Source organism: Lacerta agilis, chromosome 13 (genome assembly GCF_009819535.1).
Source record: "Lacerta agilis isolate rLacAgi1 chromosome 13, rLacAgi1.pri, whole genome shotgun sequence".
Classification (NCBI taxonomy): Eukaryota; Metazoa; Chordata; class Lepidosauria; order Squamata; family Lacertidae; genus Lacerta; species Lacerta agilis.
Window position 1 is genome coordinate 37034034 of NC_046324.1, and position 22483 is coordinate 37056516.

Below are 22483 nucleotides of genomic sequence, written 5' to 3' on the forward strand. Positions count from 1 at the left end.
AACATCTGGAGGGTACCAGGTTTCCCTACCCACATTAAGGGCCCCCAAGGCCATCTAGTTTTTTAATTATTATTAAAGATTTTCTTGATTTACAACAGTAATGCAATGTCTCTCTCGTATTTTTCCATATAACATTTTTACAAATCGGTTGTTGTTGTTGAGACATTAGGGAGAGAAGGGAGAGAGAGGTGGGTGGGATGGGGAGATCGGTGGGGTAGGGTGACGATGTTTCTGTTTTACTTAATATGTGTAGGGTTTGGTGTCAGCGTTGTCTATGCAGGCTCTCTGTTGTTCGCTTGTGCTCCTTTAGTGGCGAGAGAGGTTGGGGTTGGCGTGGGGCGTGATTGTTCAAGGCCACCTAGTTGATAGCAGATTTGAAATTGGTACTATGAAATCCAAAGCTCATGCCACTGTAGCATATTGAGTATTGAGAGAGTGAGAAGGAATGCTGCAAACAGAATAAACAGAAAGACAAAGGGCAGAAAGGGCATACTCAAAGACATTCAAGGGAACAAAGTGCTGCAAAAGTAGGTTTGAAAAGTGTCGAATGTGAGCCAGCGATTGTGTGAAGGGTAGAAAGTGTGGGGAGTGGTTGGTGAGAGAATGAGAAAGTTCAAATGGAAACAATTAATCAACTTGGCAGAAGTTAATAAAACTGCCTGGAAGAGATTGCCTGCTGCCCTCATTTTGTCAGGAAGCTCCAGGAGAGAAATATCCTGAATCTGTGTGCTTACATCAGAACTGGGGAATCCCAGTTGTTCATGACCTTTGACAAGTGGCCACTGAAAAACATGGCGCTTCATTCTTCTTCACCTGCTGGGAAGACCATGTATGCACATAGATGTAGGTGTGCATCTTCGTTGATGGCTCTCACTACTTTTTGTGGGAGCTAACTCCACAGTTTACCTGTGTGCTGTTTGAAGAAGTACTTCCGTTTGTCCCGACTGAACCTTCCAACATCTGTCTTCATTAGATTCCCTTTTATGAGATTGGGTGACTTTGCTTAAAGAGGGTGTGCATATTGCCTGTTCTGGGTCATTCTGTCTCCCTCACCTTCAGAGGCAAGCTGACAAGACTAAGGAGGAGTCATCAGGATTGCAGTGGATGAAGAGTCAGGAGTTGTGATCTCAGACTTCAGCTGGGGGCACTTTGAAGTGAAGCAGTATTTGATTCTAAAGGTCTTGAGTAGCTCTCCAGAGCTTTTGAAGAATTGCTTTTCATCTCAAGAAATAATGGCACCAGAAAGTCTACTCTTCATTTGATAAATTGTCTCCTGTTTTAATTGCTGTGCTGCTTTAATTGGATTGCTTTATTGTGCATTTTAATTATGGGTGTTTATATTTTAATGTCTTGATTGGATTGTTTTATTGCGTCTTTTAATTTTGGATGTTTATCTTTTAACGTTTCTGTAACTGATTTTTTTCCTTTTTAAAATCACTTAGGAACCTTGCTTGGGTATTAAGTGGTTTATCAACCAGTCAGCTAATTAATAATACATTCCTGATCTTCATTTCAAAAGGGAGATGCCATTAGCTGGGGACATCATTTGACTTGGATAGGACAATATCCTTACTGAAGTCATCTGCAGCTGTTTAGTTTCTAGGTACCTTTTGGTCAGGTCCAGCTCTACCATTAGGCAGAATGAGGAAGCTGCCTTGGGTGCCAGATGGTGAGAGTGCCATGCAACCTACCCTACACTGGTCAGGTGTGGTGAACACTATCCTATGTTTGATTTGGTTACTGAAGAGGTGGGAAACCTCAGGCCTGGGTGTTGGGTGTGGCATCTATAGATGGCCCTCAGAAGTCTGTTGGCTACAGCTTCTCACCCCAAATGGCTAGAATGTGTCCTTGAACTCCAATGATGCTTTTTGCTTGCCTAGAGAGGGGCGTGTGAGTGTGTGTCGAAACCAGACTACTGTATCAACATACAATTTATGTTTGTTGCTCTACCAACCTTTGCCTGTTTACCTACTCGTCACTGGCATGTGGTTTCCCGGAAGGAAATGTGGCCCTCAGAGAGAAAAAGATTCCCGTACCTGAGGTACTGTTGGAAGAACAGGAGAGGGCAACATCTTGTTCTTCACCTCAAGTAGCAAAATGCCTACAGCTCTGGCCGCATGCATGAAGGGCCCACCAGCAACGTAAGCAGCTAGCGTTTACAAATGGAGTCACCAGTTCACACGCACATATAATCAGTTTTTATTGCCCAGTAAGAAATTCATATTAATATAGTGAATACATATGTTTACAAATAAACAACTTTAAAAAACAAACATTTTCTTCTTCTTTTGTTTAGTTGTAGGAAGTGGTTCTCAAACTCTGTCATCGTTAACAAGTATTAACACATGTATACTTACAGAACGTACATTTACTAAAGTAGCTTCCACGTAAAAAGATGCTCGAGTCACACAAAGAAAATCTTGAGTGGGTTATTTTGAGCACAGCTGCGGTGTGTATCAAAAGCGCATGGATTGAGAGCAACATTCCGTTCAAGGGTTGAAGGCGAAGCCTCTTGGTGCGCCACGAGGAAGCAGTGACTGAGGACGCAGGGGCAGCTCATGCCACCCTCTTGCCACATTTCTGGGGTGCAGGGTGTGTGTGTCTGTGTGTCTCAAAGCTATGGAATTTCCCCTCCAAATGGTCACCAAAAGCAGGGAAAGAAAAGGCACGAGTGACAGAGGAGTCCTGCGCCCTCAGCCATTGCTTCTGCACAATGTCACTCACATAATGCGGAGTTGTGTTGTGCACCGAGGCAGCCCTAAGGTTGTGGGAAGTGGTTGGGATTGGAAAGGACTGAATAGGAGAGATGCAGAAGGAAAGCAGAAATGCCCCCCTTGGTATTCATCCATTCATCTGGGACTTCAAAGATCAGGGAAGGGAAACCTTAGGCTTATGGGGGCGAGCACAGTCCTTCAGGCTTCTCTGCCTCAGCAATCCTCCTTCCCAGGCCATGCTTCTTACTGGCCCTCCTCAACACTTACTTCCAGTTCTTTTGATTGATTTGTAAGAGTGTAGGGATGCCTCCAAGAAAGTCCTACTTAGACCCATGGAACTGACTGGACATGACTCATCTAGGGCCATTCATTTCCAAGGGTCTTCTCTGGGTAGGACTTATTTGGAAACAACCCTTTACCTGGAGCTATAGAGGTTGCCCCACCCACTGCTGGCATGTGGCCCTTGGAAGCTTTCCCACTTGGGAATGCGGCCTGTGGGCTCAAAAGGATTTCCCCACCCATTATTGATGATCCCATAGGAGCACACTTCAGTGAAAGGTTTACTGAACTGTTAGGTCTGATTTCAGGTGCAGAATTTCGTCATTCTCCAAGGCTACACATACAAGTCAGGCAGCTTTTTCCTCAACTGTGAATGCATGGCAGCATGCATTTCTCAGGTTAACAGGGTCCCCGGACGAAAGATTCAGAGACACCTCTCTGTTTCTGAGATCATGGCCAGAGTCCCTAATGCTAAGATGAACTATCAGCCTGATTCAGTGTAAGATAGCTTTATATGTTCATAATTGCTGGGGCAGAATATGTAGTATTTCAGGAAAAACTAGCTAACTGGGGGAAAAGATAAGTTAATGATTATTATATATAATAGTCAATCTTTTTGGTGTGGCAGCATCTGCTAGGAGTTAATATTTTAGTTTAGCAGCATCCATGTTTTGGAACCTCCCTGCCTGTGAAAATTAGGCAGGGAACCTTCCTTAGTGATGGGTGAAACTATCAATTTCAGTTTCTTTCAGCTGCTTGTTTTCCCAGTCTTAAACTCAGTTCTCTGTTTTTCCTCATCAATTTACAATATACTTTTATAAAAAAATAAAAATCCTCAATAAAATTAAGCAGCATTTTAGTTACGCGTACTTCTTTTTAACATTTCCTGGTTTTATCTGTGTTTTACTAATAATTGTTTTATGTACACCACTTAGAGTGGTGCCTTTATATAATATCTCTTAGATATCTCTGGTTAAACAATGGTGGGTGGTAGTGGGAGAAAAGATTCCCTAAAACTGGGGACTGATTTCTTTTCCGTTTTTCGGAAAGAGTGAAATTCTGACAAAGTTTCCAGCCCTATCTTATTACTAATTTCTGAAAACTGTTGGGTAGTTCTTAGGCCCTCGCTGCACTATATGTTTAAAGCCGTATCATACAATTTCAAACAATCATGGCTTCCCTCCCCTGAAGAATCCAGTGGACTAGAGGCACTGAATGTTGTTTCGAGACCCGTGTTTCCCTCAGAGGTCTACAATTCCCAGAGTTCCCTGGGAAGAGGGATTGATGGTTAAATCACCTCAAAACATGTGGCTCTGTGAGGGGAAAAGGGGTGCCTTAACAGTTCCCAGCACGCCTAACAAACTCCAGTTCCCAGGATACTTAGGGGGGGGGGAAGCATGGCTTTTTAAAGTGGTTTGAGACTGCTTTAAATGTATACTACAGATAAGGTAATTACACATTCCTCACCATTTACCTAAATCTTGTAAAAGCAATAAAAATAGAAAAGAAAAGTCAGCTGGATCAGGCCAAGAACAACAAGAAGAGGAAGAGTTTGGATTTGATATCCCGCTTTATCACTACCCGAAGGAGTCTCAAAGCGGCTAACATTCTCCTTTCCCTTCCTCCCCCACAACAAACACTCTGTGAGGTGAGTGGGGCTGAGAGATTTCAAAGAAGTGTGACTAGCCCAAGGTCACCCAGCAGCTGCATGTGGAGGAGCGGAGACGCGAACCCGGTTCACCAGATTACAAGTCCACCGCTCTTAACCACTACACCACACTGGCTCTCTAAGGGCCCATCTAGCCTAGCAGCCTGTTGTCACGGTGGCCAACCAGATGCCTATGGGAAACTCATACCCAGGACTTGAGCACAAGAGCCCTCTCCTCTACTGGGGTTTCCAGGAATAGATATCCAGAAGCATTGTTTTTCTCCAACTGCAGAAGCAGAGTAAAACCACCATGTCTAGGAGTCTTCTATAACCCCCCTCCTCCATGAATTTGTCTCATTATCTTTTAAAGTCAGCCAAGTTGCTGAGCATCACTGCCTCCTGTAGGAGCAATTTCCTCAGTTTAACTATGTGCTGCATGAAGAAATACCGTATTTTTTCATGTATTAGATGTCACCATGTATAAGACGCCCCCTATTTTGGGGGACTAAAATTTAAGAAAATGGGGGGGGGGGGAGATGGCAAAAAAGTTGTTGAGTTTTTTTGGGGGGGTTGCCCAAGGTAGTTGAGCTTTTTTAGGGGGAATTGCCGAAAATCGCTAACCCACACACCATCAGAAGCTGCCAATCGCTCGCACAATTGCCACAGTGACAGCCAATCAACACTAGCCCTTCACACAGCCACCAATAACATGCCCAATAACCACTGACAGCCGCGGCAGCAACCAATCAAACATCCACCCTATGCACTATCCATGTATAAGACGACACCCACTTTGTTAGCATACTTTAAAAAAACATAACAAAACAAAACAAAAACCCTAGTCTTATACATGGAAAAGTACGGTACTTTCTTTCATCAGTCCTGAATCTTCCAGCATTCAGCTTTATTGGAGGTCCACAAGTTCTAGTCTTATGAGAGAGGGAAAATAGTTTTCTCTAACCACTTTCTCCATGCCATACGTACTTTTATAAACTTCTGCCTTGTCACCCATTACTCAGCCTTCCTCTTAACTACAGCATCTCAAATGTTGCAACCTTTCTCCATCTCCTTGATTATTTTGGTTGCCCTTTTCAGAGCTTAATTTCCAACTCAAGCAGTATCTTCTCCATTGTGAATACCTGTGAGAATTATCATAACCTTCTGCAAACGCTGTGGAGGCTGGTCCATTAGGGTGGAAGGGGGGCTTCCCCACCAACTTCAGTCTGCCTTCAGCCAGCCAACCAGCCAACCAACCAACCAACCAACCAACTCCTTGCCTCTCTTACGTTACAGCCAATCCAGGAGCACAGCCTATCAGCTTCCTCCTCCTTAGCCTTAACGTTGTCCTTCTATGACTCAACAGGGAACAAAGTGAGAATTGATTGGCTCTGACTGGCTCTGGCGCCATCTACTGTTGGTCTTCCTGCATTCCGCTCTACCAGTCCCAATGGGCAGCCGCCACCACTGCACAAACCTACACCCAGGATTTATAGAAAATGGAGTGGCACAATGCAGACCTTGTCCAGGAAAAATCAATTTTAAGCCTAGGGAAATCAATTATAAACACACATGAGCTGGGGTGTGCTCTGAGTTATCATTTGTGGTGCACTACCATGCATAATTGGGGTGGGGTGGGGGAATACATTCAAAACACGATAGAGGTTATCGATATCATTCAGGCAGGAAAACAAAGGGCAGGCATCCGTGCTATACTGTTTTAGATGCCTTGCTAAATGCTCCTTTTTTTATTTCGACAAGCCTATCCAGATATATAATTTAGTATTTGCTTTTAACTTCTGCTGGCTTTATCTGTGTAGCAATGATAATTATTTGATATTGTTATAAATAAATAAAATAAGAAATACTTGTTTTCATCACTTGTTTTATGTACATTGCTTATAGACTGTTTTTTTTTTAATTAAGTGGTATATCAATTCTTCTAAATAAATATTCATAAATCAAAGTATGGTTGTACTTCTGCCGGCTCATAAATTGAACTTAAGCACAATGGAGGACAAAACCCTCCACATGTGTGGAATGGAGTGTCTAGGAGTGCAATCCTATATCTTCTTTTAATGGGGAGTAAGCTCCATTGAATTAAACGAGACCAGCATTGGGCTGTGGGGCTCCTTCTGTACTATACTTTTAAAGCAATATACCACTTTACACAGTCATGGTTTCCCCTCAAAAATCCTGGGAATGATGGTTTGTTGAGGATGCTGAGAGCTGTTAGGAGACCCTTGAGCTCCACCTTGGAGCTTGTTGTTCTACCTTGAGCTCCTTGGAGAAAAGTTAGAACATAAATGTGATGATGAACGCAATAAACAAATTAAGTTGTTCGGTGTCAGGGATCTCAGCACTTTGCAGTGTGCCCTGCCACCTTACAAGGAAATATATACGGCAGAAGGATGCCCAGGGCTCAGGCCACCCCACAGGGCCGCCCCTAACAATGCTTGTAGCAGTCTCCCAGCACCATGAAAACACCTCCCTCTCCTTCCCTATCGCTCATGGGCCACAGGTGTGCAAGGATGCAGTGAGCATGTATGGGACATGTATGAAAGAAGGAAAGGGAACACAAACCGTTAGAAGGGAGGCAAACCATTAGCATCAGTGGGCCCTGCCAAGGCATTTGGGCCCCAACAGCTACGTGAACAAGCCAGGTGCTGTCGCCATCCCTGATGAGATTGAGTTTTGCTTTCTCCGGAAAGCGGCGGAGTTTAGTGCACAGTGATTGTAAAAAGCTTATGCTTTCAGTTCATTGGCTCCCAAGCATGCAGACACAACTCTTGCATGCTTGTTCAACCTCAGCCTTGATCCAAATGTCCTTTATCATCCCAGGAGTAACATGCCTCAACATTTAGATGGGTATATTAGCATGAACAAATGCATATCAATAATGAGAAACTAATAAAAATATCCCCCCCTTTTTTTACATGCAGGCTTCCTTTATGGGAAATGGTAGCATGTGACGCTCCCTTTAAAACATATGGACCTTTTTAAAGGGATTAACCATATGGGAGGGAAGAGAGAGATAAAGGCTGAAAAGAAGTTACGAAGGAACATTGGCATAAATACAAAGATGGAATGAAAGGCTGAAGGCCAAGGATAGCCAATGTGATGTTCTCCAGATGATGTTGGGCTACAGCTCCCATCATCCCCGAATATCCACCATGCTGGGCTGAGGCTGATAAGAACTGAAGTTCAGCAACTTCGAGAGGATACCACATTGGTAATCTTCATACTGGGGAGATTTGAGGCAGGGAGAGATTGTTTCAATAGGAGAAGAGGCAGGCCAGGAGAGCAACTTCTGGCCTGGCGAAAACACGACACATCAGTAAAACATGTTCTCTCTTGGCAGCAAAATGGACGGAAGGACACCTGATTGGTTGAGTCCCACACATGAGGAAAGAGTCGTAAGTTGGTACAGGTTTCACTTTAAAAACAAGACGATCATTAAACGTTAGCAATACAGTAAAGGCACCACCCACGCTTATTTATCTTCAGTCCAAAGTAACTGGAAACGGAGGAGAGGGAATCAGGGTAAGAAAAATTCGGAACTGGCTGAAGAGCAACTGGCTTTATTCATTGCCCATAGATAGGGCAGCTTAGACTGGGGTGAGGAATCCCCCACCAACATCCTGCTTCTTCTGGCCCTACCCCCACCCCCCGAAAAAGTCCTGAAAAATGTAAGACATAAAAGTGGGGGCTAAAATCATCTCTCGTGTGAGCTTTCCACTTCCTAGAAAGTCTCCATATGCTTGTCACTGTAACAGTCTTCACAGGTTTCGCGCGAGTCTTTTCTTATGTTTCGTATGTATATAGATATTTTTTGCTTGCTTGCTTGCTTCTTTAGTGACGGTACAAAAAGGGAAAGAAAGGAAACACTAAAACATAAGGATTTCTACCCGGCCGTTTGCTCTTTGTTTCAGCTTCCCCTTCTTCTCCACAGATCTTAAAATTTGTACAAAAGAAAGCCCCTTCACAATGTCCCTCCCACCCCGATGTTATCGTTTTGCGTTGATGCCCACCTAGCCCAAGGCAGGGACGTTGCAGAAAAAGTTCTTAAGCTGATGGATGGTGTCTCTAGATTGTGCTACTTCTCATCATGGATTTGAATTTGGAGTAGAAAGAAAGAAAGAAAGGTTAAGTCCCAAGGGGTTGGTTTCCAGTGTAAAATACAAATGGAGTTCAAACAACCTTCGGTGTATATTGCTATATAGCGCTAACCCAATCTTCGGCTCATAGCTGGCTACCTTAACCAGGAACCGCCGCCTCCCCTCCACTAGGAATGTCCACCTCTCCTTGTTCCGGGCTTTTGATCTTATCTCTTATCTCCAGTTGTGTTTGTGTTTTCCCCCCTTGTTGTTGTTTTTAATTTAAAAAAAAAAAGAGTAAGAAGAAAGTTGGTCTCAAACAGTCACTTCTGTCTTGCTGTTGGTAATGAAGTATGGCTGTGTGGGTAAATAATGTTGACTCCGCGTTGTGAGTGGATCACTTCCCGCTGGGTCGCCTGCGAGGTTCCTCCCTTTGGTTGCATAGGCATGCCTTCGGAGGGCCTGGTCGCTAGGGTCCCAGGTTTTGTACGCTAAAGGGTGCATGTGTGGCTTGGAGGCTTTCGACTTCTGCCCATTGTGTTTCATTGTGCCGCCCTCGAGGATGTATGGGCGGTCGTCCTCCATATGCACCGGGTGGAGGGGCAGGTTCCCCTTTGCGGCGAGCTCCGAGAGATGGCGCCGTTTGGAGTAGAAGTCGTCATTGCCCTTGTCAGCTGGTTAAAGAAAAAAGAAAGGAAAGCAACGTCAGCTAAGAGTCAGGGGGGGGAAACCCAACAACCTTTGAAATACCATATTGGCCAGAATATAAACCGTACCCACAAATAAGCCGCAACTTTAAAATTCAAGGGGGGGGGAGGGAAAAAAAGACAATCCCCGAATATAAGCCGCTCCCTTATAATTCTGCAGGCACTCAAAGTGTAAATGGCAAATGTAGAAGAAAACCCTACAGCGATATCGTAAAAGCCAATTTTTGCAAGGTCACAAATTTAAGCTGTGCTTTTCACGGTCATAATTTTTTTTGGGGGGGGGGGAGGGAGTGCAGCTTATATTTGGGCCAATACGGTAAAACATGCAATCGACAGACGACACTGTATAAAAAGACTATGACGTTGGTTAAAAATAAGATACGCTTCCAGATGGGAATAACACTGCCTTCATAAATAGCGCTTATCAAAATAAAAATACAGTGATCTTTTTACAGAACAGATGAGGAAACTGTGGTCTTCTGGATGGTGGTGGACTCCATTGCCCATCAACCCCAATGGGCATGGCCAATACTCAGGGATGCTGGGAGTTGTAGTTCCACAAGATCTAGAAGGCCACAGGTTCCCTATCCTTGCCTTAAAGAGATCTGTGAAATCTTAGCACAGCAGACATTGCTTTCTTTTCGTGGTGCTCCAACAATTCATACAGTCCTACAAGTCTTCCTGGGGCTCTAATCCATTTAATGGGTGCTAGTTTTCTGGATTTTGTCCTGACATTTTTTTAAAAATTTTTTTATTAGGTTGTAAAACATAACGATTTTCAGTATAATGAACAATTACATAGCATAATTATGATTATTTATGATTTCACATATTTCATGGGTGATTTGGATGGTTATTTGTAAACAAGGAGTAGACACAAAAGTGAAAGATTATATATCATAGCTGCTACAACCACATGATCTACAATAAAAAAAACAGTGGGATGTATCCAATGCTAGCCCTACTCAGAGTAGACTCTTTGAAGCTAATGGACATGATTAACTGAAGTTCATTAAATTAAATGAATCTGAGTGGAACTTAGATGAAGACCACACTTAACTTCAATTTTCTACAGGTTCTGATGTTTATTACAGCATTTGATGGTAGGTATTAAATTTCAATATTGTTTCTATAAGAAATAAAAATATATATGCCATGCTTCATAGATGTTGCTTGGTCTCCCTGGATCTCTTCACAAACCCACTTCATGCATTAGTATTTTGGCTATCACCTACAGATATTTGTGCATCACAAATCCAATTACAGATTTTTCAGTTCAGCTGCCAAAATAGGAAAGAGAAGTAAATATGAGTTTTTTGTTGATAAAATTAGAATCTTCCAAAAAGGTTATTTTTAATCTTGCTTCTCAATTAATAATAAAAAACACAGTATAATAATGTGGCTTTTATTGTTTTTTTATATTTTACAATTCACCTCTTGGGAAGGATCAACTGGAGAGGCAGATTATAACTACAATATTAAGGTAAGCTTTTCTCCATGTGTGCATGTTGTCAAATGTCCTGAGGTTCGCCCAGATGACATGGCCTTTTGGGTGGTGGTTCCCTTGCTATAGTATGCTTTTCTGTTCCCTCTGTCTGTCGGTCTGTCTGTCTGTCTGTCTGTTTCATATTGGTCTTTTAGCCCCTGTGGTTTGGCTGGTGCTTGTTTTAGCTCCTCTGCTGACTGATTGTTGTTCGTACCTGTGATTTACCTTGTATTTCATTATGTTATTCTTTCTGCACTTGGGTTTCATTCCTGGTTGATTTTTTTTTAAGGTTTAAGATAACCTTTGTTAAGAGACCAGAAGCTTTTTTTATTGGGTATTTCAGGTCAAGACATGCCAAAAGAGAAGAAGAAACTCTTCATGTATGCTACAACTGCGGCTAGGATATTGCTAGCCCCCAAAATGGAAAAGTGAAGGAACACCAGCCAAAGAACAATGGCTACAAAAATTGATGGAATATGCTGAAATGGCAGAACGAATGGCGGAAAGACTTGGAGACAAAGACAATAGAGACTTTTTAAAAGACTGGGAACCATTTATGAAGTACTTACAAAAAACAATGTAAAGAAATGGACTCACTAGCAGGGTTTGAGTAAATGTTAAAACGATAAGAGAACAATATGCGATATAAAGAATTCAATATGAAGATGTAATATAGCAAGCTGGGGAAGCAAACATCTTAAAAAGTCAGAAGAGGATGTTGAGGGAAATGCAAAGGAGGGGGAATCTGGGGAAATATTCTATTTTTCTTTTTTATGTGACATTAATATGGTAAAAAACTGTAAAGCTCAATAAAAATTATTTTCTTTAAAAAAAAGAATTTTTAAAAATTCATTTTGGAGTTTAAAAATTGCATCATTGTGAAGGTTTTGTTTTGTATGGCACCTAGAGATCATGTTTCGTGAAGTCAGTAAATAGATAATAACAGCAAATAAATAAATAAGCAAGTATTTACACAAACGCTGGATTGTAGGTATCATCTTCGAAGAGCCCCCCCCCCCGTCATAGAGAGATGGGTTCTATGTACCGGTACATAAGACCATAAGGCGAGGCTGCTGGATCAAAACAGTGGCCTTTCTGGTCTAGCCTCCAGTTCTTACAGTGACTGGCCAGATGGTTGTGGAAAGCTGGACATGAGCACAACAGCAAGACTGGGGGTGAAATCTTGCCTCCTGAGAATCAGCAGCATTTGGAATCTGAGTTGGACTCAAGAAATACGGCATTACTCTAACAAGTCCCCTGCTGCAATATGTGTGGGGATAATCTAAAATATGGGTGGGGTGGGAAATCTGTGACCCTTCAGATTTAGTTGGGTTCTTATTCTCATCACCTCTGAAGATGGAGCAGACTGCTTGGGACTAATGGAACTTGGATCACAACAACAACTGGAGGACCACAGCATCCCCAACCCCAACCGAAGCCCCCCCCCTTCCCCCGGAAAATTAATGTATCTTCATTTGAAAAAATATGCATGTTCAGTTGATTAATCAAATAAACCCACTCTGGTTCCAGTTTCTGGTGTCTCATGTTTGGGATATTTAGCTGCAAAGACAGATTATACAATGATTGCAATGAAAAGATGTTTGCAGTTTCCAAATTGTTCTACATTCTTGTTGCAAACACATGCCAGATCACACATTGTTCCCCATTCAAAAACAGCAGCTACAACAGACTGGGCTCTTTCACCTAGTTTGCAATTTGGAAAGCCAAAGTCCTTGGCTCTTATGAATGGGCCCTTTTCAAAGATCTGCCTATTGTGTTTCATTTCCCACTTTTGAAAGAGAGCCATTCTACTGAAAGAAGAATGGAATCTTTGACTACTAGGGATGCACAAATCTGTCAATTTCACTTTGTCCAGTTCACTCTGTTCCCACTTCAGTTTGTGGTTTTTAAAATAAAATTTAAAATGTATCAGCATTTTGAAGTGCAGCCTTTTCCCTAATACACACATTTTTGTGTGTCATTTTCCCTATACGTAGAGACTTTTTTTTTTTTTGCAAGCAGCTTCCCCCAATATACTGCACTTTCATTTGTGATTTTCACTCCCATGAATTTTTATGCACATCATTTATTGCATTGCAAATTTGGAGTTGTGCTAATTCAAAGGATAGATGAGCTTGGCTTGCATATTGTTTCTGGAAGTGCAGATTGAGTTGGTTTTTATTAAAGCGCAAAAATGAATTTAATTCCTCCTGCACTTCTGACTAATTGTCATGCTGGTTATACAGAACTTCCAGCATTGGACCCAGTATATTACGGACAGGGAACCTGTGACCTGCCAGATGTTCTTGGACTGCAGCTCTCATCTATTCCAGCATTCTGTTTTCACAGTATTTGTGATGGATAGGATATGGTTCAGATTCTGAGAATGAATGTGTAACAATGGCACTTCCTGCTACACTGAGGTATCGTTTCTGGAAAGGGCTTGTAATTCCAGTCATATAATGACTTGTGGGCTTCCAGACATGAGTTTAAAATGTAGCATGAGGAATCAGCTCTTAAAATACTGTCCATCTGCAGATAAGTAAGACTCCACGAGTACTTAAGTGCTCCAAAATTCTCCAGTTGGGACTTTGCCCATGGTGAATTTCATGGGCAATTATTGCCATGTGAGTTGCTAGGCTTGCATCAAGGACATTAGGTGTTTAACAGCTGCGTGCTCAGAGTTTCTTTTTGGTGCTGTAATATGTTCCCTTCCTTAAAGAGATGCTTTTCCTCCTCCAGGTGAATTTAAATTGCTTTTGAAGGAGCCCATGTTGTAAAATTACGCTCTACACGCCTTACCTGTCTCCATCTGTCTCCTTCTTAATTGGCGCCTGAGTGCTTTATATAACATGCAGGTGTAGTTAAAGGGATGCCTTCCTTTTTTAATTAAAACATGGAATGTAGATAATGGCCTGTTCCAATTTCCAAACAGGATCTGAGATCACATCTTATAGGGCTCTTATCAGCCTTCATTGCTGCCTCCTTTAGGAGATCCAGAACATTTTCCATCTGCTAAAGCTTTTAAGTTTGGCGAAGCAACAGAGACATGGGGGGGTGGAACTGACCCCCAATAATGTATAACTTTAGCCAATGAAAAGGAAATGAGCTCCTTTCAAGGGAAGGCTGAAGAGCATTTCTGCATTCAAGGGCTGTAACCCCATACACACATTTATGCAAGCAATTTCCCCTAACATAACACACTATTTGTAGCCATTCTGATTTTTAAAAAAATGATAGCAAAGAATATATATTGGTAAAGGTAAAGGTAAAGGTAAAGGGACCCCTGTTAGGTCCAGTCATGTCAAACTCTGGGCTTGTGGCGCTCATCTCGCTTTACTGGCCGAGGGAGCCGGCGTACAGCTTCCGGGTCATGTGACCAGCATGACTAAGCCGCTTCTGGCGAACCAGAGCAGCGCACGGAAACGCCGTTTACCTTCCCGCCAGAGCAGTACCTATTTATCTACTTGCACTTTTTACGTGCTTTCGAACTGCTAGGTGGGCAGGAGCTGGGACCGAACAACGGGAGCTCACTCCATCGCAGGGATTCGAACCGCCGACCTTCTGACCAGCAAGCCCTAGGCTCTGAGTAAATAAATCTCACTATGTCATTTTCATGAGTTTCTGAATTTTAAAGCACACTTTCCCATTAGAGCACACATTTCTTGGCTGGAAAACTGCACAGCATAATTTGGAGAAGTGCAAATTTCAAAGGTTAGCTCATACCTGACAACTGCCATGAAAACACTGGGGTTGTCACGAAAACCCTTAAGCCATCGCAGCTTCTCACTTTTTCATACAGAGCCCCAAATTCCCAGGGGGCCTTCCCTTCAGTACACCATTTCAACATGTTACTGGAAGTTCAGACCCATGCATCCCCCTAATACCTTTCTTCAGTGTATGCCCCCTGCTCCCTTTCCCCTCCCACTCTATGAAAACAAGATCCAGGTCACTTGAATGCCTATAAGAAAGTTCCCCACTGTTTCCCCACTACTCAGATGATTGGTCTCCCATAAAGAAGTGGTGAGCGGGAAACCGAAGTGGGTGGAGCCTGTTTGCGAAGCCGCTGCTATGGCTGCGAGGGGCACTGAACCTGTGACTTTCTGTATGCAGATTATATGCTCTGTCACTGAACTACAATCCTCCCCCATTAGCCTTCCTGTTCACCACTGGGACAGTGAAACTGCATTACTAGTATTTTATGGATTTGCATTACTAGTATTTTATGGATTTTTGCATTTCAATTAATCATTTTAATGTCATGGTTACATTTATGTTTTTAGATTCTGTAGTACCTTCAAGAGCCTGTTTGGGCTCAGTTCCAGAAGTACATAGGGCAAAAAAATGGCAAAAAATGTTCAGCACATTAACTGAAAAAGCAGTTGTTGTTTTTTGTTTTTTGCAAGAGACAAAATCAGGACCTTGGTCAGGCAGCTCCTCAGGGGGTGGAAATTGCCTGATGATAGGAGGAACATAGGGATTTCTTTTCTGATTAAAAGCGGGGGAAGGGTATTCTGTCTTTTGTGCCACGTTTTAAAAGAGTTTTATTACCATATCTCCCATAAATGATTTAGCACTGCAAGCGTCATTAGAGTACTTTGTTTTCTACCCCCATTAACATTGCAGCTAATTAAATCAAAAGAGGTTTTCCTGGAGTTGCACAGAACCAGTAGCAGGGAACTGGTGAATTGGGAGAACAGAATCACTTAGCTTGGGTGGAAAAACAGGGGCTGGGGATGGAAAATGCTCCATAAAGATGCAGGGAGGAATTCAATCTCACACTTTTCTGATTGTTCTGTCAGCATTTCTGCTTCCCAGATGGAACAATCCGCCCCCCCCTACCCCATATGCTGTTCTAGGGGTTCTCTCAACTCTCCAGATTGGATTTGGTGGGAACCCCTGTGCTGGTTTTTGCTATTGTGCTGGTTTATCTGGGTCAGTACTTGGTGCTAAGCTAGACACAATGCTAATTACTGATCTCCTGCAGCATACTTTTGACCTTTTGTGGGGGGTTGAAATGGGAAGAGTGGATTTTTGACAATCTACTGAAATTACACTGGGAGTGGTACCATTGTGCTCAAGATGTTCCCACTGATGTTTTGTGCTATGATTGCTCTGCTACAATTTTTCAAAGGCTTCATCTTGGCTTCTTTGCAATTTTCATATTTTTCGCAAATACTTAGATATGTGTTGGGGCCTCCTGGTATTTCATTTTATTCTTTAAAGAAGCTGTGTGTATGCATGTGGGAGTGCTCTGAGTTTGATGAAAACAATAGTGAAGAGGGAAGGTGTGTTTCACCCCCCCACCATTCCCCCAACTTCAGTGGCCCCTCACCCTGTCTGCAATTAGCTCCACTGAGGATCGAATTATCTTGTTTCCTTACTCAATCGCCCACCTTTCTTCCAAGTAGCTGAATACAACATACCTGGTTCTTTCCCCACAATTCACAAAACTCATGTGAAGTCAAAGGTAAAGGTAAAGGGACCCCTGACCATTAGGTCCAGTCGTGTCCGACTCTGGGGTTGCGGAGCTCATCTCGCGTTACTGACCGAGGGAGCTGGTGTACAGCTTCCGGGTCATGTGGTCAGCATGACTAAGCCGCAGCTCACGGAAACGCCGTTTACCTTCCCGCCGAAGCGGTACCTATTTATCTACTTGCACTTTGACGTGCTTTCGAACTGCTAGGTGGACAGGAGCTGGGACTGAGCAACCGGAGCTCATCTCGTCACGGGGATTCGAACTGCCAACCTTCTGATCAGCAAGCCCTAGGCTCTGTGGTTTAACCCACAGCACCACCCACATGTGAAGTAAGTTTGGCCAATTGGCCCAACATCACCCAATGAGCTTCATGCCTGAGTGGGAATTTAAACCTGGGTCTCTCCAGCCTTCATCCAACTTTCTAACATGAGACTTCAGAGCCAGTTTCCAGGAAAGAAAATGCTCTATCTGAAGGTGTAGTCTCTCAGCATGTCCAAGCCAAGCATGCTGAGACATGCTTCTCCTTCTTCTCTTCTACTAGGAATGAATAGATTCCCTCCCCACTCATCTCACTCCTTCACAGTTCTCTGGGTATACTGGAGAGAATGTATAGAATTTATTCTGAAATATGGACCTGCACTTTTTGGTTTATTTGCATCTTCACTCTGTGATGCCAATGAGCAAGTACACATTGATAAAATACATTTTTTTCCAGACGGAAACCTTGATATGATTATATATGCATGATTGAATCGAGACTTTTGCAGTGTTCGATGCATGCAGGTGGATGACTTCAAAACATGTTTTTATTCCTCCTCCAAAAGGAGGGATTGCATAATTTGGGTATCTGCCTAAAGTAATGCATTACATTATGAATGAAGTGGAGGACTACATCCTTGCCTGCTACAGGATTTCCCCTCTCTGAAACCATCTGAGCTGGACTTCAGGACGGGAGAGAAATTCAACTCAGTTTGAATTTAAAGATGAGCCTGCCAGAGAATACGCAAACTGAAACATAGCCAGTCTTCTCTGCCTTTTGCCATGCACTACCAAGGAAAGTGTGCAGAAACGCATATACTAGGGTACTGTGCGCATAAATGTGCAGATATTAGTGAAACTAACATACAAAACATTACATTTGTCCATATATATTTTATAGTTTTCCAATGAGACAGGAGAAATTGCTTCGCAAAAATGTGTATACATCAGGGGAAATGACATACCAAACATTGCCTATTTGGAGAAATTCACACTAAAACGTGGGCGAATTTTCATGAGGACTTCTAAAAGGGGGGGAAACCATAAACTAATGTGGAAATGTGGAACACTGAACAGTATTGGAAACACATGGAAGGATATTGATATCATGAGGAGATAGATGACATGCAACAGGTCATCTTTTTGGTGCCTTTTGTAGTGTTTATCTAGAGGCCTGAAACTATTTAATTAGACTCCTTGTAGACCATCGAGTTAACTGGCTATAGAAACGTATTATGTCATGAGTAAGAGCTGTGCACTTTTGTAAAGACCACAGCACGAGTACACTAATAGGGGCAGTGAGCTTCCCTTAAGGCAATCAAATATGACACTGGACAGCAGTTAGGTTTCTTGGGTGCAAGAGATTAGCACAGGGCTGGTGACCTATCTCCCTCGGCTATTAGCCAGCCCTTTGAAGTCACCCATTGGCTTTGCAGTCAGGACAGTGGAAAGTGTGGTGATTTCATTCTAAGACATTAGAAACAATATATAAAGCCAAGTACTGTAGAGCCCTTGCTTAGCGGAGGTCCCAACACAGACCTTAAGAGACAGGAAGAGTGAGAGGAGGTAACTTGACTATCAGGGCTTTGGTAATGTTGCTAAGGAGAAGATTTCCCAGCAACTCCAAAGGCTGTAAAAGATCTGCTTTCCTATGTTTTCTACAAAATAGAAAATTCTTTCCAGTAGCACCTTAGAGACCAACTGAGTTTGTTCTTGGTATGAGCTTTCGTGTGCATGCACACTTCTTCAGATACACTGAAACAGAAGTCACCAGATCCTTAAATATAGTGAGGGAGTGGGGAGGGGTATTACTCAGAAGGGTGGTGGGAATGGGTGATCAGCTGATAGGTGTGGAAAACCTGTTGACGACTCTTAACGGCTGCAATTAGTCTTGCAGGGAAAGGCAAGGGGTGAGATGGCTAAAGATAGCTTTGTTATGTATAATAAGATAAGAATCCAATGTCTTTGTTCAGACCAGGTTTCTCCATGGTTTTAAGTTTGGTGATTAGTTGCAATGTTTTCTACTACATACTTATCAAACACATAAAGCCTGTTAAAGTGCCTGCTTGTTCGCCAGCCAGATTCCCAAAGAACACCTTGCCCCCTTAGCAAGGCATGGGTTTAAGGATGGGAAAACGAGAAATTTGCCTCTCCCACCCCAGACCTCTAGAGCGTTATGAGAAACTGTACCTATAGCATTGCCCACATGGATGTAACTGAATCCCTGCAGCTGGTGGATCTGGGGAGGGTCACTAGCTGAGTTGGAGAGCACATGCTTTCCATGCTTATGGTCCCAGGTTCAGGCCGTGAAAAAAAAAACTTGGTTTGACAGACCTGAAGAGCCAATTCCTATGATAACAGAGCACTGGCCTCAACCAAATCATCTGGTGTAATATAAGGTGGTTCCTACCTCATCCCATGATGGCTGGGTCAGATCTTTAAGTGACTCTCTCTCTCTCTCTCTCTCTCTCTCTCTCTCTCTCATTCTCATTCTCTCTCTCTCCCCACTACTCCAGGCATTATAAACATCACAGCTTGAGCTCCTCTTTTCCCAATTTCATTTTTTCTTTGCTGCACATGAATTGATTTCAAAGCTGCCTCAATACAGTGGATGCCTGAGTTTACCTGGGGATGAATGTACCAGTTGAAAGGGAACCGTCACTGCATGCCTCCAAACCCCATTTTCAACTGTTAATGCCCTGTGCAGCTGTGACGTGTCAACCTCGAAAGACAATGATGTTCAAAGCTAGGCTTGCCAATCCAATTTTCCACCTCTTTTCTTAAAAAAAAGGTTTTGGGTGTTTTTTTTTTAAGGCATCTATCTCAAACACAAACAGTGAAAAAGCACACTATCAAAACCCATCAAAGCTGCCAATATCCCTACATGCCACATATTTTATGCTTTCCAAATTGTTCTTGTCACCAGGTTGGGGGTGGGGGGAAGAGAACTAAACTGACAATGGCTGAACATTCACTGATTGTAATAGAATTGTCAAGGCTTATGCTGGCACACTTACAATAATACTATGTGTACACCCCCAGGCACCAGGGCAGTGTGCTTCTACAATGTACTTGGGAGCAACATTGGAGCTGGTGGAAACAGCGACCAAGACAGACTATAGTGGTTCGATTGGACTTGTAAGTCTCCCCTTTTTTGAAATAAACTCCCACACCCCTCTTTTGGGCAACATTAGAATGGAGGTGGAGGGCCTGTCATTTGACAGAGTAAGGGGGAAACCCCTGGCATTGAATAATCATATTACTGCAAATTTCTCCTTTTAGTCTGCAATTTTGCCTAATATACACATTTTTGGAAAGCCTGTTTTTCCTGATATGATGCATTTTGGGAAGTCATTTTCACTAATACGTGCATTTTTATGCACACCTTTCCTGAGGATATGCATTTTTTAAAAAATACATTACTTCACTGAAGAACTGCACTGCAAAATTCAGAGAAGAGCGGTTTTCAAAGGATGGCTCTATTTTAGTTCATGTATCGTTATGGGAAATATGAAGTAGGTAAGTTTGCCTTTAAATGCAAAGTGGATCAATTTCCCCCTCCATCTTTATCTGGGAGTAAGCCCCATTGAATTCAATAAGACTTACTTACAAGTAGAGGTGGTTAGGATTACAGCATCATGTTGCTATCCTGTATGTATTTACTTGGGGGAAAGTCCCATTGAACCCAATAGTGCTTCTTTTCCAAGTGACTTGCTCAGATTTTCCAATTTCTCCTTTAATTATAGGACCACAACTATTTGGTTGTGCTAGTAGAAGGCAGCACGAGTCCCACTAGAGCAGGCACAGGCAAACTCGGCCCTGCAGATGTTTTGGGACTACAACTCCCATCATCCCTAGCTAACAGGGTCAGTGGTCAGAGATGATGGGAGTTGTAGTCCCAAAACATCTGGAGTGCCCAGTTTGTCTATGCCTGCACTAGAGCAACAAAACTTTGACCCCTGCTGCTCCTCTTCTTGCACCCTCCATGCCCCCCCCCCCCAAATCAGTGAGGTTGTGGGTTTGGGTGGCCAAGCAATGTATGCCATGTGGCCTGACCATCACCCTTACTCCAGGCTATTCTGTTGCGCTTGAAGATGCTCTCCTATTGCTGATGCTGAAGTAAGAGTAAATGGATGTCAGTAGGGCTGGGCTAAACACTGTGAGATACCAATGGATCCTGTGTACATTGTGATTTTTGCATAGTACACACATACAGACACACACACACACACATACACATCATGATTTGTGATATGTTGCCATGTCAAAAATTATGAAACCAATATCATGATACAGACTTCAACCTGGCTCTGGATTGATTGATCAGTGTGAAAAGCTCCCTGCCCCAGCACCAATGGGTTTTTTTTGGGGGGGGGGTGAATAATTGTGAAAGAGTCAAAAGGCTTTTCCTTTCCACCTCCCCCACCAAAAAAAACATTGCCATGAAAATAAGCATTGTGAAGATGCACCTAGACTTTGCTCTCATTAGTGATGTGATGAATTATCAAAGCAGTCCACACCAGGTAGCTGAGCTTGGGTGCAGTAAACTATGGTTGAGTTAAAATGACACACCATTTTCTCAGAGCATTTTCTATAGTGTCAAAATGTAAAGACCCCCCCCAAATTCTGACACTTCTTGTGAAGATGTTTCCCAGTTTACATTGTCCACTCTAATTCATTCTTTCTCAAATGAGTTTATTTGCCCTCAAGTGATCTTATCCCATAGTGGTGGTGTTCTGTTCACCACATGATCTCTCATTGTAATTTGGATTAAGACCATCTCTCTCATTGTTGTAAACCACTCTGAGGTCTACGGGTGAAGGGCAGTATACAAATTTAATAAACGATAGTAGTAATAATTTACCATCGGTAACTGTGAAACCTGAATGGCACACAAAGTTGTGATATACTGTCCCTTTCACAATTTAATCCTTGATTGACTGGGATGACTCACATAACTAATCCAGAAGTGGTATCTTCATTTTTTCATCGACTTTGTTTGTCAACAGTGGTGTCATCCCGTTGCCAATTCTGATTGGTTGCACAGTGTTGTGACAGCATCCTAGGTATTACATGATTCCTGATTGGTTGGAATTGCAATCCAGAAAGGCGAAAGAAACTTTAATGGGGATGGTGGCACTCAATGAGAGAGCGGAAAAATTGTTTTTCTTCCATGAAATATTTATATCATTCTCCCTCCTAATTCACTATTTTAGCAATAAAAGAAAAGGAAGCAAAACAGAACATATTTTGTGGAACCCAACAATAAACCCATGACATCACAAGCCAACTGATACCTCTCATATGATGCCTTTAGCATCCTTGGGACCAGTATGCAATGATTTCTCAGCATTTCAGAAACGAGGTATGCACTTTCCCTCTCACCATTAAAATGGTGAAGATGGGAAGTGTCTAGATTGGTGGCTTAAGGAAAGGCTTAAGGATAATGAATCCAGGGAGATCCTAAAATCTTTCAAAGGCGTTTGATGCTTCAGTGTATTAGTGTAACCAAATTAGCTTGATCCTACATTGATCCTGGCTATTATCTCCTTGTTTGCTGCAGTTATCTGAATTCCTTGAGAGGTATCACATCACCATGTCTCCCTCTCTCCTCTAGTATGGACTGATATGCCTTGTCAATCATTTAGTCATTAGGAACCCCGAGGAACTGACTCCCCCCTTTTTTTAAAGGAAAGGGCTTTACTAGCGCTGTGCTGTTTTTATTATCTGCAAGTTAATAGACTTGTTTTTTATATTGTATTAGAGTTTAATTACTATTTAAATAAAGTAATTTACTTTTTTATATAAAAAAACCTAT

General features: G+C 42.5%; 1 protein-coding gene across 1 annotated transcript in view; it reads right to left on the reverse strand.

Moving 5' to 3' along the window:
- Positions 1–9009: 9009 nt before the first annotated feature.
- SHISA9 (shisa family member 9) overlaps positions 9010–22483 on the reverse strand; it is a 216259-nt gene continuing 202785 nt past the window's right edge. The window contains exon 4 of the mRNA XM_033167846.1: positions 9010–9409. Within this exon, the coding sequence (XP_033023737.1) occupies positions 9051–9409 (359 nt within the window). The 3' untranslated portion in view covers positions 9010–9050. The remainder of the gene's footprint in view (positions 9410–22483) is intronic.